A 17,947-nucleotide genomic window follows, 5' to 3' on the forward strand; every position below is an offset into this window, starting at 1 on the left:
GTGGTCACAAAAAAAGAGGTAGTTGTACTTGAATTCTGGGTGGTATTCCACTTCCTTTTCCCCAATCTTGATGTACTTTCCCTTCTTTATCGTGTTTCTTCCAAGAAGAGGTTGAAGTACAGGATCAATTGATTCACTTATATTTTCTATAAGGACCTTTCCACCTTAGGTAATAAAGATAAAAACATTGTGACTTAAATATCTTTCTCTGCTAGTGATATTTTTGTAGCGACTTAAGTTTGGTCTGTTAGCGTTAAGTGTGTATATCTTCTTGGCTAAGTTTACTTAAACTTACCTTCAGACACACTTCGTTCAATGACATCCAGGTAACCTTTATGACCCATTTGTACAGTTTTTAAATCTTCTCCAAAATGTCCCTTGATCCATTTCACTCCCTAAACACATGTCTTATAAATAGTCCTTATTTACAACCAATTGGTGTACAGGTGGAAGACCGTCATATGTTCTACCATTTGGTATAAAACAATTTGAAATATTACACCAAGAAAAAAGACAAAAGGTTGTTTTGCATGGAATATCTCCTACCTGAAGCTGGGGATCCACAATGAGTGGCCATCGTTTACATTGGGATAATATGGCAGCATTCTCAGATGACATGCGGTCAGATGGAAGACTTTCATTATTCCAAGATGCGATTGTAGCGTCATCCACCAACAAATCTATCGGATCCAAACCTGTGGGCAAAAATTAGAATGGCAACTTGGAAAATGGCAACTTGGAAACAACTACAACAGAAACCAGACTTGGCTGTATAAAATTTAAAAAAAAAACAATAAAAAACTGTAAAACAAGAAAATTTTAGCGCAAAAATTGTATTTTTAGTGTTATTTAATACCCAGCTGCCAAGAATATTTGCTTTCTAAAATCTAGACATTTAAAAAACTTATCCTAAAAAAGCGAGAAATGGTTTAAAACCACATCATATCTTTCTACCTTCGGTCAGAGGGATTTTAAACTTCTGTCGATTAAGGAAAGGCAACCACTGCTTGTTTAGAAGTTCCAGTCTGTAAGATTTTGTGAAATATCCAAGATATGAAACAAATGCTGCAGTTAGAAGAACATCACCACTTAAAGTTTCTTTCTTTGTCTGTAGTGACCTAACTGATGCTGACCAACGAACTTTTTCACTCTGAAGTCCCTTTACAAGCCTATGGTAAAAAGCTACATGTTACTTTTAGCATCAACACTTGGGGGAAATCATACGTAAAATTAATTTTCCCAATCCTAATACAAGTGAAAATCTGTATTGTCAGCCACATAATTTAACATTGAATTGAAACACTAATTCAACGTGAAAAGTTCGCCAAAAATAATATCTAAATAAAAAATTAGATGCTGTTTTACAAAAGTGAAAGTTTTGGACCTACCTGTTAGCCAATGTAATTGTCTTAGCAGTGTTAGCGACCTCATTACTGCAACGTATCTTTTCAGCAGTTGCCTCTTCAAATTGTTTTGTGAGTTCTCCCAAGTCTTGATCCAGTCCAGAAATTTTGGAGCGGATTGCTGATAACTTTGTTTGTGCAGATGCAAGCTCATGATTGGCTGCTGCTAAAGCTTGCCTTTTCGGTTCAACATCACAGTAGACATCATACCTTAAAACAAAAAAAAATTTTAAGTTCTATTTAAAAAAAAATTACTAGCTATGACTTTTAGCTACAAATGGTGTTTGGTGGATTTAGCAATGCTCAAAATACAAATATTCCCAAACACCATCAACTTACCTTAGGTCAAACAAGCCTGTAACCTTAAATCACAGTTTATTTTATATAACCATGTTTTAATAACCTATTCAAGTTGCCTTTATCAAGGTAAATTCTTCCTCATTTCACCTATGCAGGCGACCAGAGCAGGATGTCGAAAACTCAACAGCTTTAGATTTACATCATGTGTGACGGTATCATTTTAAAAAAGCAAAGCTGTTAAACACATCAGTATTGCATAAATCTTACCATCTAACTATATTAATAACCCAGGCACAAAGACCAGCAGCTGCGAATGATTTTGTTCGAATATTATCCGGGTTAAAATCAGGATCATCCATATATTGTCGAGTGGCCTTCAAACAATTTTCATGAATATGTTCCTTGTCATAATTGATCAGGGAATCAAGAAACTGCTCAACCTGCATTTCAGAATAAAAATTTAATATAAATTTTAAACACAAGTTGCATGTAAATGAGAACATTATATCATCTCTGTCATGGGGTAACTTTAATTTAAGTCTTTAGTGTGGAATAGGACCTCACCCTCGAAGAAGGGCCGCACCCATATGGAATATATAGAAATTTATGACATGGTGGACAAAGTAATCTGGTCATAGTTTTCTCAGTTTTTGTATTAATGTTTTTCATAATATTTAGTGTTGTTTAACACAATGTGTTATTGAATGTCTGGCTGTTCAAAGTTTGATGGTGATTTGCAGGTAGAGGTTGAACTGAAAAAATAACAATGCAATTGCAATAAACCATCAACATACCCTGCCCATAAATGCTTTGGAAGCTCTCCATGTTTTGTCTTTGGGAATCTTTCCATCTGGAGCACAAAGACACATCACAGCTGCAGTGACATTGCTTACTGCTGGTGGGGGAGTTGCAAACGACTTGAGTTCCATCAGATTGTTTCTGTTTAGTGTATTAAGTGCCTCGGTGGCTGCAAGCAGTGCTGGCTCTGCTTTTACAAGTTCCTCCTCGCACTGCTGTTGGGTTTCAGCCACAGCTGTAGCTTTTACAGCAACCTGTAGAAAATATGGTAAGCAATAATAAACATGGTAAGATAGTTTTAAAAACTTATACCAGAGGTATGCTATTTCATGCAGCTTGTCGCTGCATGTGTTTCACTGTATATTCTACATTCCACTGGGTAAGAGCAATTTCCTAACAAAGGACTAGCACAACGACAACTAAAAAATAGCAGCAGCTTAGAGTTTAAAAACCCCGTGCCATTTGATTCTAGGGCAAATGCTTTATTCCCGGTCTATGCTATTGGCAATTAATACATTACCTTTTTCTCTTCTTCATCAGCCACCTCTTTCTCCGATCCAACTTTCTCAGTTTGTTGCCCAACATTAGAAAGAAGTTTTTCAGTCGTTTCACTTCTTGATTTTAACTCAACTTCTTGTGCTGCTAATTTAGCTTTCAGATCATCAACCTTAAAAAAATGAAACTGAAACTGAAATTCAGAGTTCTAAAATCATTTTCTTTATGAAAGTTAGCATCCCAACTATGGTATAATATATTATAAATATCTCATGTTTTATTTGTAAATTTATTATTCTGTGTCTTGTCAGATGGCAGACACTATATGAGAAATATTTAAGAGAAAAGTTTATACCTAAAGAGCAATTTATGGGATTACCTTTTTAGTTCATTACCTGCTCAGATGTGTTTTGTAGTTTAAGAAGACCATTTTCAAGGCGATCCATTTTCATATTTAGTTCTGTGGTTGTGTGTTTGATGAGATGTTTATACAAATCAATCTGTTCCAGGAAGCTTTTTGGTGTTGTGTAATTGAAACTAGAAAAAAAACAACCAATTATTTAAAACAATCTCTTTATAATACAAAAGATATAGAAATGTTTTATTACCGCCGCTCATTGTGTTTGTACTGCAGACCAACTTCATTCACAGACTCATGAGCAAAGGCCATAAATTTTGCAATGCTATCAATGACTGTGTCCTCTTCTTCAACCTTGGATTCTGCAAAACAACACACCGGGAATAAATGTATACAATAAAGATTTAACTAAATGAAAGTTAGGGGAAAACAGATTTTGTGCTATTTTTTCTCAGGTATATAAAAAACTTGTATTATATCCAAAAAGCAACACTATATTTCTTGTATGACTAAAACTATAGAACATATGTTAGTATAATAAATGTTGCGAGATAAATAAAGTTTAACACAACATCAACCAAGGGCCACTCCTAGACATGACAATAACAATTTAAAAAGGCATTGTCTAAAAATTTAACAATATATAACATTATATATAAAGTGAATTTCAATTTCCACACACGTACCTTCTTCTGTTAAAGAAATTTCTTCAATCTCGGAGACAAATCTTCGACTAACACTCACCAACGCCTCGTGTGGCCAACCATGGAACCAATCGATTGAGCAACAATTTACAAGAGCTGGAAATTTTCTTGCTCGAACACGGAGTGTGGACCCAACAGGGGAAAAACATAATACAATCTAGGAAGGAAATTATTGGTCATCATACACACAGAATAATTGTATGTAAGTAAATTAAAAATTGACTGTAACACGGCGAGAATGGAATAGTATAAACAAAAATAATTTTGTCAAGCAGTGGCCCAAAAAAAACGTTCAGATTTAAAACCGCATCATTGGCGATTAATTGACGACATATTTAAGCGCTGACAATATTGACAAGTTAAAGTTGGCAATACAACACATAGTCCTGAAATTGTACAATATATTCATTATTCACTATTCATTTATTAATAGAATGTGCTCGTTTATTAAGACCCTGCTCTCTTGTTAATTTGATTTTTTATAACGTGACTGTTGAAACAAATGCACTGGACTTAAATTAAAACGAAAGCTAAAACTCGCTCAACGCATTCCTACATTCAGCAATAGCCAAAAAACATTTGTGGTATAATGTTAAAGGCATATGGTGGAAAAAGCGATAATCACCTTTAATTGGTTTCGAACTCTATCCAAGAAAAACTTCCAACAGTTTTCTCTCGAATCGAACAATCCTTGTGCTCTCACTTCATTCCTCACTCCGTTGATAATATCTTCGGTCTCTTCTTCAGTAAACAAGTCCGATATTTCGCCTTTATGTAAGGTGACGTTTATTTTAACTGTAGCATGTTGTTATCATTAAATGAGTGAACACTCTTTTTGTCTTTAGGCTAACGACGACACTCGTTGTAACACGGGCGTCCAGTTTCATAAATCATGCCATTGATTAATAGCTTTTAATTACTACGCGCTGTAGCGAGTGCGCCAGTGTGAGATCTAGACAAAACGCTTCGATTCATGATTGACATTGATAAATAACAGAAACGACCAACTCGGCGGTAATGGCTTATCGTGGTGTAAAAATCCCTTCTCATGGTATAGGCCTACTCAAGGAATAAATGAACTCAAAGTGAACTTGCCAACCGGAAGAACCAATTTAACGCGAACGTAGAAAGAACGGCCGTACGGCAACTGAAAACGTGCAAGCTTTTCCATACACGTAGGTTATGTCTATATGGGCAGTTACAATCAAACTTTTATTAAATATTCCATTAAAGGTGCTGTTGCTGTTTCCGCTATTTAACATTTAATCCATAAGTATACATCGTCATAGCTTTCGGGAACTAACAATGCAACATCGTGTAGCAAGGGCAAAGTTTAAAGTTGAATGTAAACCAATCAGTAATTGGTCGTCCATGATCGGACATGACTGCATTTGGTTTTAAGCGTGTCTAAAAATATTTTCAAATATCACAGTCGGTAGCGATACGTTTACTTAAGGAAGGCACATATGTATTCTGTAATTCTAGGATAAAGTAAACTGCATTTTACCACTAGATCCCGGGTGCAAACTCATGGACATGTAGTCGCATATCTAAAATAAAGAAAAGTTCAAGCTACCCATTGCAAGGTGATCGTTGATAAGAACTAGGAATCGTTCATCCGGAACGTGAGCGTCCGTCATAAGGAATACTGTGCCGATGCATTTCACACCGGTTCGTGTATACAGGTTCACCAGATCGCTCTGCATAAAACGAATCGAAGTGACTTTAAAATCTAATTTCGGTGAGGAAAAGGATCCTTTCAATTATAGGCATTTCATGTACAAAACGGACATTTAATGTTTTTTTTAGAAAGGGAGAGGTTATTTTAAATTTGCAAGTAAAACCACGCCAATCATACCTTCAAATCCTGCATACTGTATCCTTTCTTCAAGGTAAGTTGGAATACGTCTAGTCCGGAGATATAAGCGGCCAATCGTGAAAGACTTTGCTTGCCACTCCCACCAACGCCGACCAATAGCGCGTTGCCACGCGGTGACTCCAGGATTCGGTTAATACGACAACTACGAGTGCCAAGAGAAATAGTTAAAATGTATAATACTACCACTATCATGAACTTGTGTCGCATGTCAAACAAACAGTCAATTTAATAAAAAAAACAAGGTTTCTATTCCGGAGGAACCAAATCATAAGTTTAATGTGATTTTAAGTTACTTGGTGCTCTTATTGTTTTACCTTCATCCATTAAAAACTTGAAAATGAAATTAATTTATTGCATATAACGTACATGTGCATGATCGCATCTTCAAACAATACCAGGTCCATGACCGGTAATACTTCGTTGTGGCTTTCCAGAGCTTCCTCAAGTGTATGCTGCAACGAGTCCCACTTCTTTACCGGCATATATCTGCATTAAATGAATTAAATATGTGATGGGATGCACCCGATTCATTACTAATGCACTTCGGAATGTTTATAAGAGAAAGGGGAAAGACGTCCGACACCTTTGGCACATATAGTATATACAAACATTGTGATCGGGTTTTAAACAATTAACAACGGTCTATGGGAGTCGTAAGGTTAAGGTTTTATAATTCTTTGAATGTACTTTTTTTAATGGGACGAAGAATAGAATAAAAGGGTGTCTCATTTCTCCCCACCCTACTATACATATCATACATACATCGAGCCTGTGCAGTTGGTTTCTTATTAGAAATAGGCATAAGTTCGACACGTTTGCCTAAGTTGTGACACGTTTTAATTCAGCAGTGGTCACTATCTGAAGGGCATATCAAGTATCGGAGTTTTAATAAATATTTCCCACTAACAGTGTGAGAGGTAGTTTGTAATGATGCTTGAACTGGAACCTAATGGAACATACAAAGCCTATGACAGGACCACAAACTAAATGTACTGGTCTCAAGCATACTGGGCAGTACAAAACGAAATACGAAACAGTCGAGTCGGGGAAACAGGAAGCTATTAATTAACGACTTACTTCGGTTCGCCAATGCCTTCGGAAAAGTGGCAAAATATATTTGGTTTGGCCAGCAGTCGATCGTGAAACTCATCATTGCCCTAATAATTAAAAACATTGTATTAACTTCCGTTGGTTAAATCTTAAAAATGTCTGCCATGTTCATTCACTTTTGTCGCAGGACTTTCTTTTTTATTCTAAGGTGGCAATTTTCGCTGTTTCATTCAATTGTATAATATGTAGACGGGACAGCGCGCTATTGTGACAAGAGTGTTGGATCCTTTATTCAAGAACAATGGTTTGGAACAGTAATAATTATATACCTTCGCAGGATACGAAAACGAGGACCCAATTTTTGTATTTTATATTCAAGGTTTGATTACACCATACAAGACTGTTCACTTTCCCATAATAACGTAATGCTCGACCATAAACGGGGCTTATATTGACATAGTAAAGCACAAAAACAAATAAAGTGCTAAATCAAGTTTACATAACTCCTCGTTGAGAGTGAATATGAGTTAAGTTATGTGTGAAGAGTACATACCTTAACATAAAGTACATAGCATGCTTAATATAGCAGATGATACATAACTTGAATAAATATTTTGTCTGTAACACCTTTTTCGATAAAGACCTATTTAGTATGGAAATTTACTATATGACAATTGACGTTGTATAAACTTCTTATTTATGCCCAATTATGCCTTATGTTTTGCTTGGATTTCTGGTAAAGTAAAATACTCAACCACATCAGGTCAAACGAGTTTAAACAGGACACAAACGAATATTGCTCCGCCCAGCTGGTAAAAGACTACATATGGTGGTATCGGACCATACGGTGCAAAGGATGTGGAGTCGCTTACGGGTTATACGGAAACATGGGCTACTCACTTCAAATACTCTCCGCATGGAATCAGCAAGCAATTTATCAAAAGCAGCCGAGTCTTTCGCTTCCACCATCTTGTCGCCGTAGACGCGCGCCGACTCGTGCAACCAAAGTCGAATGACGTCAATTTGCGACTTAAGGCATTCGGGTGTTGCAAACAAAAGACCCTGGGTAGAAAATGACAGTTTAAAATGGCGTATCCGTTAAGGCTTAAGGTGTACACGCTTGGGGCGTCGTTTATAAGATCCGCATTTTTCTAACCGATACATTCGAGTGCGTTTGTAATGAGAAACAAACTAACGGGAACAATTCTGTTAGTGGTGTTAACTAGAAATTGGAGCGATCACGTGGTGTTTATTATCCGGTGGTTGCTTCCCGTGTGGGTTTTCTTAAGTCGGTTGTTTCATAGAAATATGAAGCTTTATGCACCCAAGTAATTAACCAAATTCCGTAACTGTTTTCAAAATGCATTAAATATCTTTAATTATTCCTGCACAATTATAAAACTCGAGCACTAGCAATTAAAGGCCTCGCAAGTAATGTTTCGCGAGGATAAAATAAGTTACATTCGATCCTAAAGGTAGATTTCTTGGATACTTACTTGAAATACGTTAGATAGATCACGAAGATTGAAAATGTAGTGAAACTTAATCGCTGTTGGCAGAAACGTTGCTGTAACTCGCTGGTGTAGATGGACAGCGGCACGAACAACACTGTCCACATTCTTTGACACGTTCGGGGGAAAAGCATAACCTGTATTTGTAATGCCTTTAAGACTATGCAAAATAAAATATAATATGTGGCATGAAAGATATAAAAGTACAAAAAAATAGAGTTTAGAATTCTTGTACAGAAACTCGTTAAAAGTTTCGCTTAATGCAAAATGGGTCAACTTTGGCAAAATTCCTGGACCGCTTGCGTGCCTCGCCGAACGGCTGCACTCATATATCCCTACGGCCTAACGTGTTTTGTATTTCCAATTAGCTTAGGTTAAATCGTTTAACAAACTGGCTATTTTTCTTAAAAGCGTAAAATATAACACAACAATTATGTTTGAAAACATGGTCGGATAAAAGTTTCTTGTCAGCTAACCATATATCCCTATAGGAGCCTTGTGTTCGAAACATGACCCATGGTGGCTGGTACAATGTGCGTTTGCGTCATCGCGGGATGGAACTGTTTAAATCGTTTTACTTTCGGTTTAACGGGTCAACGTGTATATTTGTTGCACCATGCAAAGGCATGCATTTGTCCGAGTGTTCGTACAATTTTATTCATCCGAGTGTTCGTACAATTTTATTCGGGGCCAAGTTCTTACTGTTACTACACAACGTTACAACACAGCTTTTAAACGCGACGACCGGACAACGCCCGAGGGTCACTATATCTTTAGGAATGTGGTCAATTTTTGACCGTCTCTTTTATTTGCTTTTTTTAAGTCGTTAGATTTGATCTCCTGCTATACTGATGGCCACTTACTCGAGATTTACGTTACCCAAATTGTCCACAATAAGGGAACATAGATTCACTCTGAAATACTTCAATGGCATTCTTGGTTATGACAACATAATGATGGTAATATGACGAAATGTTGTTGTCGTACAACTGCCTTTATGCAATGACGCTTTTGGCGCGTAATTTATCATCATGATTTATTAGAATGTGGCATTCTTGAGTGCCGACTGATTTAAATCCAATACCACACAATGCATACCAGTCTGCACGTTGTACCGGATAATTACACGAAGGATTTCGTGGTTTCGTCTAATTGGTGAACTAATAATTGTTACGCACTTCCAAATCGGAATTTTAAAGTACAGCCACGTGTTTTTCAAGAGGCGACGGTGCACTTTAATGTTGCAGGTTATAGGACGTTTTGTTGTACCGTGCAGGAAGGCGCAAGTGGACCGCTTCAGGTCATTAATTGCATACATTGTAGCCACTACACGACTATACAGTCACCTCTGCAAGCGCAGCGAGATTGACGACCAGATTTCACATTCGAAAAAAGGTTTGCGGCGTGAGAAAAAGGGCGACGGCATGGCTGCACTTAAATAGCGAGTGTACACAAGCATGCTTACACTTGCCAAAAGAAAATCGTGAAAGTAGGGTTGTCATAAGGAGGTAGGGTTGTCAGCCACTTGAAGATATGGAAGGTAGTTCGCAAACTATGGCTGATATTATACTTCGCTTGTCGGAAAGTACGTACTTGTTAATTCAACCTGAAATGAAGGACAAGAGCCCTGTACAAACAGGTGGAATCGTCACTATTACCGCAGACGCATTCAGGAGAGCTTACCAGTCTGTTTGTTTGGCGCCTAAACAGCAAATTGAGAAGCCAAAGCCAAGAACGATGTCGACTTCAGTACAAACTGCAAGTGTTGTTACTGCAGATACTACAACCCAAACTAGGCGAGTTCAGCAAAAAATTGAGAGGCTGAAGCCAAAGCCAACAATGATGACTAGTGCAGTACAAACGACCGGTGTGGTTACTACGACGAGAACAACCCAGACTGGAAAAGCTCAATCAACTTCTTTCGCAATTCAAACCTCAGGAGTTTCTTCTGCAACCGTTGAAACTCAAACCAGACCAGCATGTTCGTTGTCCCTAGCAACGCAAACTAAAATCGATCAGACGACAGCAGCAACACAAACAACTGGGAGTTCGAAAACTACAAATGGCAATGAAAGTTCGACAGAGAATGGTGAACCTGCTTTGTTTATTACGACATCTGAGGTAGGTCCTGAAGATTTAAACGAAGAAACGACACCACCGCAAAAGAAAGTGAGATCAAAATCGAGTGAAGGTTCAGACACCAATACAAAGTCTAAACGCAGGTTCAGCGGCGCGGAGGCGGAAAAGTCAGCAAAACGTGCAGCCGGAAGATCTGTTAGCTCTGCAGAGACAAGTCGACCCCCTACTGAAAGTGACCTTGGTCTTGTACTTAATGGCCTACAGAGCAGAGTTCGTAACCTTTCTATGTCAGTGTACCTTGGCTTTGATGTGAAACCTACAAGTGCTCTGACATACATTCGAGGACACTTGGCCCTACTCAAGGATTGCATTGGCTCATGCAAAGGGTCTTATCGTGTAATAAAGGAACTTCTCACTCGCTATACAGGTCATCTGATAAAACTTGTAACCATGTTGCGAGCACAAAGTGTGGAACGTGTCATTGAATTTGATAGAAGGGTGCTTTCTTATGTAAGGAAGCAAGGTAAGTGGATGTTCCATCGTGCAAGTATTCAGGTGGAAGACGATTTAACAAAAGAACTCAAAGAAAACAGAAACAGTACGGAACAGCAGAAAAGTGACGGATCTTGTACGAAACAACCAAGTGATGACAAATCAAGTTCGGATGAACTTGTTTCTCCTAAAGTGCCTTCACCAGCAGATAAACGTGTTATGAATGCGTACTTGAAGGGTTTGAAAAAATCGACTCCCTACGGTAAAACGGAAGATCCTCGAACGGTTACCTCAACAAGCAATCGGGTAAATACTAGAAGAATGTCAAGGGAGCAGATTAAGATACTGGGAAATGAAGACAGTGGTCAAAATGAAGCGTTACGCTCTCCTGAAGTAATGGAGAACGACTGTTCACAACTTATCAATGGTGGTTTGCTTAAAACGCCAGGTGCTGGACCCGTAAATGACTATCCATCCCCGCCTAAAAGAAGACGGACTCCTAGTCCACAAACCAGGGGCCACCGAAAGCGATTCTCTCAAGAAAAGCATTTTCCACCAAATGGTTGGATGAACCAACAAGCCCATATGATAGGCAATCAGAGACCTTACAGATACAACAGTTTTTATCGTAAAAATGGACAATTTCAAAACCATCCAGTGAACCCTAATGCGCATTACCGTCCTCGCATGTACAATAACAACATTTACAACAATAACAGCAACAACAATAGCAATAATAATAACAACAGCAAAAACTGTTAATACAGTTCCATACCAAGAAGCATATTTGTCCCAGGTACGGTTGCTATAATATCGATTTTTCTAACAGCATTTTTACACAAGTATTTATTCCTTCAGTTTTTTCTTCCACGTCTAAGTTCCAGTTCCAAACAAACCTAATTTCTTCTAGAACGTGGTTTGTTTGCAATGCTTCGTTGGTTTGGGTGTTGAAAGACGCAAGCGAGTATTGTACCGTCCGAAGAAAATGATTTCGAGATTTGGTAATAAATTTTGCGCGAAGAAAAAACACGTGTGCCTTCATCAGCAAAGCGAATTTTTTAAGACCCAATACCTAAATTACCACGTACTCTAACACGCGTTTGACACGCTTTGAAATGCTTTTGACACGCTTGATATTTGTACACTATCTTCGCAAAACACCTCTTTCACGCTTAACTCTAGTGTTTTCTCTCGAAACTTGTTTTTTTCCTTATTAACCTATTCGTTTTGTGACATAAACTTTCTATGACAAAAAAAGCAATTTCATTTCCAAAACTGACAAATTGCTACAAACGTTTAGTGTTATAGGTCTTACCTGAACCACCAGAGAAATGCCACCCCAGTATGCTGCTGTAGATGCTCTCTAACGCCTCAGTCGACGGAAAGTTGACGGCAAACACGCAGAAGTGTCTCTAGAGAAAAATGAAAATGTTTGATTAAAAAACAAGCAAAGCTTATAATTTTTACTCGCTTGATTGTAAAAATTAATATATAGTATGATGGGGAAGATGGGACACCTTCCATTCCGTTTTCTCGTCCTAATTGGTAGTAAACAAAGAACATACAAAGACTTTTCCAAACCATATCCTCACGACTCCCATAGACCATTGTTAATTGCTTAAAACACGATTAGAATATTTCAACATTATGTGCTTACGGTGTCCCATCTTCCCGCACTCTACTATACTAAATACCTGATCATACTCGGCACCTACTACCTTACAACATAAGGATACGAACCTGTAGTCGAGGATTGATGGTAAAACTACCAGCGGTTGGGTTCATACAAGCCACATACTGAGTACTATGTATATCCTTCAATGCAAGTTTGTTGCGGTCGTACCTGTAGACAGGAATACCAAATTACATCTGACATTTAATTTATGTTATCAAATTTAAACGCCGAGTTTAGTTCTGTTCGTATAATCAATGAACATATGGTTTGGCCAATTGGTACATTAACCAAAATATTGTATCGTTTATTTTACCAACGCGTTTATTTATGTTCTATGCAAATATTGTACAAGCGTTATGGTATTGCACTTTATTTGAATACAAGTCAACAGAAACAAAAATGTAGCAACCATATGTGTAACATATTTTCATAGAATTTAATTACAAGATGCAAACACGAAGAATTATTTTTACTATTAACTTTCGATATCAGCAAAGCCGCTGGTCAAACAAATAAATATCAACTAGCTGCCTATTTCGGACTCACGCCCAAACGTGGTCCTCTAAACAGAGGTATCAGTAATCTAATGCAAAATTAATCAACCTAAATCGCTTACCAGTGGCCATAGTCTATGTGCTGCCGGATTAGCGTGTGTGGGCCAACGGTTCCGTATGTATCTACTTCAGGCATGTTTACGTCGTCGAGGAAGTAGATAAGCTTCTTATTGCCGACGGGACCGTAATTTCTTCCAGCTTTCTTCTCAAGATGTTTTTCAAGCAAACCTATAGAATAACCATAGTTTACATAAAAAAGCAAATTTTAGTGTTAGTGTGATTGTGGGTAAATTCGACAACCATAATGTTACATTTTCTAAAATGGTAACAGCAAACAAAATGCTAATCCCATTTGTTTCAACTTAATACTGAGATTATTGTATGTTAGGTTTAAAATCTACGTTTCACTAATAATTTTTGTTAAATGGGTTACGTAAAAGTAGTTCCACAGACTCGTTTGTTATTAATCCAACACAACTTGTAAAAGTAAACAATACAGCGGTTATTTAACAGTGAACTCACGTTGCAGCATAGCGGGAGTTGTGTAATAGTTAAACGGTACGCTGGCCACGATGTGATTATCCGTCAACCTCCGAAGTGTGTCCGATACGAGGAGACTCTTCCCGCATCCCGCGTTCCCAACCAACATCACTGGTCGGCCTCGTTCAATAAGAAGATCAACGAAATATCGGATCCGAGTTGTTTCCATTGTGTGGACAAGAATAGACTGTAATAGGTGGGAAAGAATGAAATCATATATTATGCAACTGAAAACTGCGCAATGTCATTTATACAAGTCGAGTGAGGCTTCGCATATATTGTAAACGTAACAATGAAACTTTTTCCCTAAACTAGTTAAATTTAAAATTGTAGACACATAAGGCGACTTTGATTAAAAAATCAACTCTGCGTATAAGTAACTAATGTTTAATTACGTTTATTAACTACTACCTTTAAAATAAAACAAAACCGACGCAATCAATCTTTGATTCTCTCGTTAAATCAATAGAACAAACGTTTCGTCCGCGGGAACTGTACTAACCGGCAATACGGTTCATTGCATTGCAATTACGTTAGCGCAGCGGGTAGTTAATAAAATAAACGAACCTGAATTGGGACGTCCGGGTCCATTTCGAATTTTGCGACCCGTTCGCTCCACGGGACAAATTTTCTGGTCGATGCGTCAATGCAGAAGTCAAACACGGTGCCAGAGGATGGGAACTTGATGTGCTTGAATTCCTTGACCCACCAGCGGCTGAATTCTACTCTGTGGTCTGTTAACTGTATGCCATAACTTGGTCAGTTCGGTTTAAAGCTCATTTGGGCTTTCTAGTATCATTAAGTAGATTAAACATGTGTATGCCAAAGTTTTGTACAACGTGCTCTAACAAGCATTCTAGGTAAATCATTTTTTTTTAAAAACGAGGAAACATGTAAAAAGTTGTGGAACATCTAAAAACATGTGTGGTAGAACCTAAACAAACATAGGTGTAAAAAAACGGGTCCGTGTTATAGCCCCTGTCGTTGCTCCGCCGCTCGCGGATTGAAAAGTTACATCCATTCATTAAAAAATGGCAAAAATACGACGCACCTTTTACGGTAAAATAGGCTCCAAAGATAAGTACTGTACCTGGTCCTGCATCGTCGCTCCACCGAAGGCCCATACTGCAGCAAAGACGAAGTAGAGTTCATATAATTCACGAGGGGAATCGGCCGGAACGGCCTCGGGAGTTATAAGGCACTCGAGCAAGTAACACAGCATCTGAGTGAAAAGTACGCAACATCATTTAAAAACTTAAAATCTTACACTTAGAGACTTAATTCGGTCAGGCTGTGAGTCAACTCGAACGAAGTGTAGATATAATAGGGTGGGATAGATGGGACACCTTTTTATTCTGTTTTCTTGTCTCATTTGGCAGTAACAAAGAGCACCCAAAGAGTTATATAACCGTATTCTTACGACTCCCATAGACCGTTGTTAAATGTTTTAAACACGATCAGGATATTCGGTTATTATATGTGTTAAAGGTGTCCCATCTTTCCCCAACCTACTATAATTATTGCGTCATTAACTTTAACTCTATGGTAGGTATTTGGAAATATGAGACAAACATTTCTTCATACTGGCTCACTATATGCGTTATGATGGGGAAATGTAAAGCATAACGAAACAAGACGATAAATGAAATGATAAAATCTTGCCGCATTTATAAATGAAATGACCCATACCTGTATCATTGTGTTATCTGGAACAGGAGTTATCGTTTTAAATTGGCTCCTCATTGCTTCCAGGCAGGTTGGCACGTATTTATCGAACAGAATGGTCAAGTTGGCACGTTCGGATTGGATACTGCGTGTGTCGATCCAACTTGTTACAGGCCTAAAAGAATACGCCGAGTTATCAACGCCTTTACTAATTCTTGTTCTGAGAGCACGTTATATAGTGAAGGGTGTGGTGTTTTCATCTCTTTCCTTGTTCGATTTGGTATATTAAGTAATATTTACAGAAATATATAACCGTATCTCCCTGACTTCAAAACAGCGTTGTTAATTTTTTAAAAAACGATTAGGAAATGTGGGATTTAGGTGCTAACGATATCCATCTTATCTCACAGTACTATACGAACTAGGTCTTAAACATGAGCGCTACACTGCATTATAATTATAACAATAAGGCACGTACGGATTCCAGCCAAGATCTTGTGGGTTAACATAGAGGATTCCGGCACGAGATACAGTAGCAGGTGTTGCTGAACGTAGATGATAGATTTCAAAAAGCAACCTCATTGAGTTTGTGAGAGGTATGCGTTCATTGCTTGCCAGTGTCAACATCTGAGGACGAAAATTGTAGAATTAAATATTCATTTCACTATTTCGCGATTCTTACCGTGACGTTTTTAAAATTAAAAAAGGTATCTCACTTATTTTAATAATGTTTAACAAAATACAAAAAAAATCAATGGGAAATGTTGCATTTTTCAATTTATTCTTTAAATTTCTATAGGCTGCTGAGAAGCGACCACGAAACAGAAATATATGCAACGCAATATTTGTTAATAACAAAGTGTTTAAACTTGACATCATTACCCTGTTATCGTCCATCACTGTGTTAAGGGATTCGATCCACATCGGATCTATGTCACCATCCAGTACTATCCATTTGGGATCGTTGTGCGATATGTTTGATTGGTCGCGCATCGTACTTGAGAATAAACCTGCCAAGTTAAATATATGTTCTTTATTTATAAACATATATATTAAATATATGTTCTTTATATATAAACCTGCCAAGTTAAATATATGTTCTATATTCTATATTTGTGAGGTTTACTACGACGAGTCGCGCGATTTGACCAAGGATTTTGGTAAAGGTTGGCTTATGTGTTCAAATGACTATACAGTTACATGTTAGCTACGTTTCTATATAGTAGGGTGGGGGAAAGATGGGACACTTTTGGCACGTATTATCCAAATATCCTGAACGTGTTTTAAACAATTACCAACGGTCTATGTGAGTTGTGATGATATGGTTTTATAATTTGTTTGAATGTTTTTTCCTTACTACCAAATGGGACGAGAAAATAGAATGAAGAGGTGTCTCATCTTTCTTCTCCCTACCATATAATGTAATAAATGTTTCTGTAACTGGTGAGATTACTTGTGTTTGTGTCTGTACTTTCCATACCTCGGGAATTTTATAGATCAAGTATTTGTATGGCATTTATCAGAAAGTTTTAAAGACGACTGCTCCGCACCGCCACCTACCGTCCTTCCATTCCCGAGTAGCAGGGTGAATGAAACCAAACAACTCGTCCGTAGTTAACGCTTTTGGGTTAAGGTCGTTCCAAACGGCTTTCTTCCCAGCTCCCTTATGCGTTTCGTGCAACGTCTTCAATATCTGAGACTTCCCGGCTCCGGCATTGCCGATGACGAACACGGAGTGACGTACGGCAAGAAGCTCTTCTAATTGGACGACCTAAAAGAGACTCAGTATCACAAGTGGACGACTGATAGTGTAGAAGAATTTTTGAACGAAAAATTAATTCGAGTTGTAAATGGAAGAATGTAACTGTATCACATTTCATCATTTGGTTAAGGCGCTTTGAACTGCACATTTTGAGATTCAATCATGTTTTGTATTTTTTGGCCAGCGCAATTTCAAAAAGAAATATGCAGCAAGGCATACGTAGAATATGGTTTCTTTATTATGATAGAACAAGCGTTCCACATAGTATAATGTTGCGTGAAATGAATACCGATACTACTTAATGTCCCATATTTCCTAATCCTGTTTTCAACGATTTAAAACGCTCTTTTAGAGTGCTAAGGATTCGGTTATATAAATTTGGTATATTTTGTTGTTTACTACAAAATTGGGCGATACATTTAATATATGGACCATGTTTTCTTAACCTATTATATATCAAAACCGAGTTTAGACTCGAGTTCAGACAAACCTTAAGAATAAAGTTTTCCTCCGGTTGCAGCTTTAAACGGGCAACTGTTTGTTTTATTCGTTTTTCGAACGCCTCATCTCGAATTCGAGGAACGTTTAACAAAGGGAAGAGGTCAGCTGCGGGGACATTAGGTTAAAATTAAAATTTTAGAAATTATTATTTTATCAATATTTCAAGTCGTTCCTCACGATT

General features: G+C 37.7%; 1 protein-coding gene across 1 annotated transcript in view; it reads right to left on the bottom strand.

Annotated features, from left to right (window-relative positions):
- Window positions 1–17,947, bottom strand: part of LOC149740334 (dynein beta chain, ciliary-like) — a 42,040-nt gene that overhangs the window by 7,670 nt on the left and 16,423 nt on the right. Inside the window, exons 43-71 of the mRNA XM_089871697.1 lie at window positions 17,756–17,871; window positions 17,064–17,274; window positions 16,386–16,513; window positions 15,982–16,130; window positions 15,528–15,678; window positions 14,929–15,060; window positions 14,406–14,579; window positions 13,821–14,025; window positions 13,361–13,526; window positions 12,810–12,912; window positions 12,385–12,481; window positions 8,484–8,635; window positions 7,888–8,049; window positions 7,015–7,094; window positions 6,304–6,423; window positions 5,917–6,079; window positions 5,635–5,758; window positions 4,684–4,826; window positions 4,041–4,215; window positions 3,605–3,716; window positions 3,392–3,533; window positions 3,022–3,168; window positions 2,498–2,755; window positions 1,971–2,143; window positions 1,389–1,613; window positions 955–1,169; window positions 547–695; window positions 296–395; window positions 29–164 (exon numbers count right to left, since the gene is read on the bottom strand). Of these exons, the coding sequence (XP_089727823.1) occupies window positions 29–164; window positions 296–395; window positions 547–695; window positions 955–1,169; window positions 1,389–1,613; window positions 1,971–2,143; window positions 2,498–2,755; window positions 3,022–3,168; window positions 3,392–3,533; window positions 3,605–3,716; window positions 4,041–4,215; window positions 4,684–4,826; window positions 5,635–5,758; window positions 5,917–6,079; window positions 6,304–6,423; window positions 7,015–7,094; window positions 7,888–8,049; window positions 8,484–8,635; window positions 12,385–12,481; window positions 12,810–12,912; window positions 13,361–13,526; window positions 13,821–14,025; window positions 14,406–14,579; window positions 14,929–15,060; window positions 15,528–15,678; window positions 15,982–16,130; window positions 16,386–16,513; window positions 17,064–17,274; window positions 17,756–17,871 (4,408 nt within the window). The remainder of the gene's footprint in view (window positions 1–28; window positions 165–295; window positions 396–546; window positions 696–954; window positions 1,170–1,388; window positions 1,614–1,970; window positions 2,144–2,497; window positions 2,756–3,021; window positions 3,169–3,391; window positions 3,534–3,604; window positions 3,717–4,040; window positions 4,216–4,683; window positions 4,827–5,634; window positions 5,759–5,916; window positions 6,080–6,303; window positions 6,424–7,014; window positions 7,095–7,887; window positions 8,050–8,483; window positions 8,636–12,384; window positions 12,482–12,809; window positions 12,913–13,360; window positions 13,527–13,820; window positions 14,026–14,405; window positions 14,580–14,928; window positions 15,061–15,527; window positions 15,679–15,981; window positions 16,131–16,385; window positions 16,514–17,063; window positions 17,275–17,755; window positions 17,872–17,947) is intronic.

Source organism: Ciona robusta, chromosome 2 (assembly GCF_009617815.1).
Source record: "Ciona robusta chromosome 2, ASM961781v2".
Classification (NCBI taxonomy): domain Eukaryota; kingdom Metazoa; phylum Chordata; class Ascidiacea; order Phlebobranchia; family Cionidae; genus Ciona; species Ciona robusta.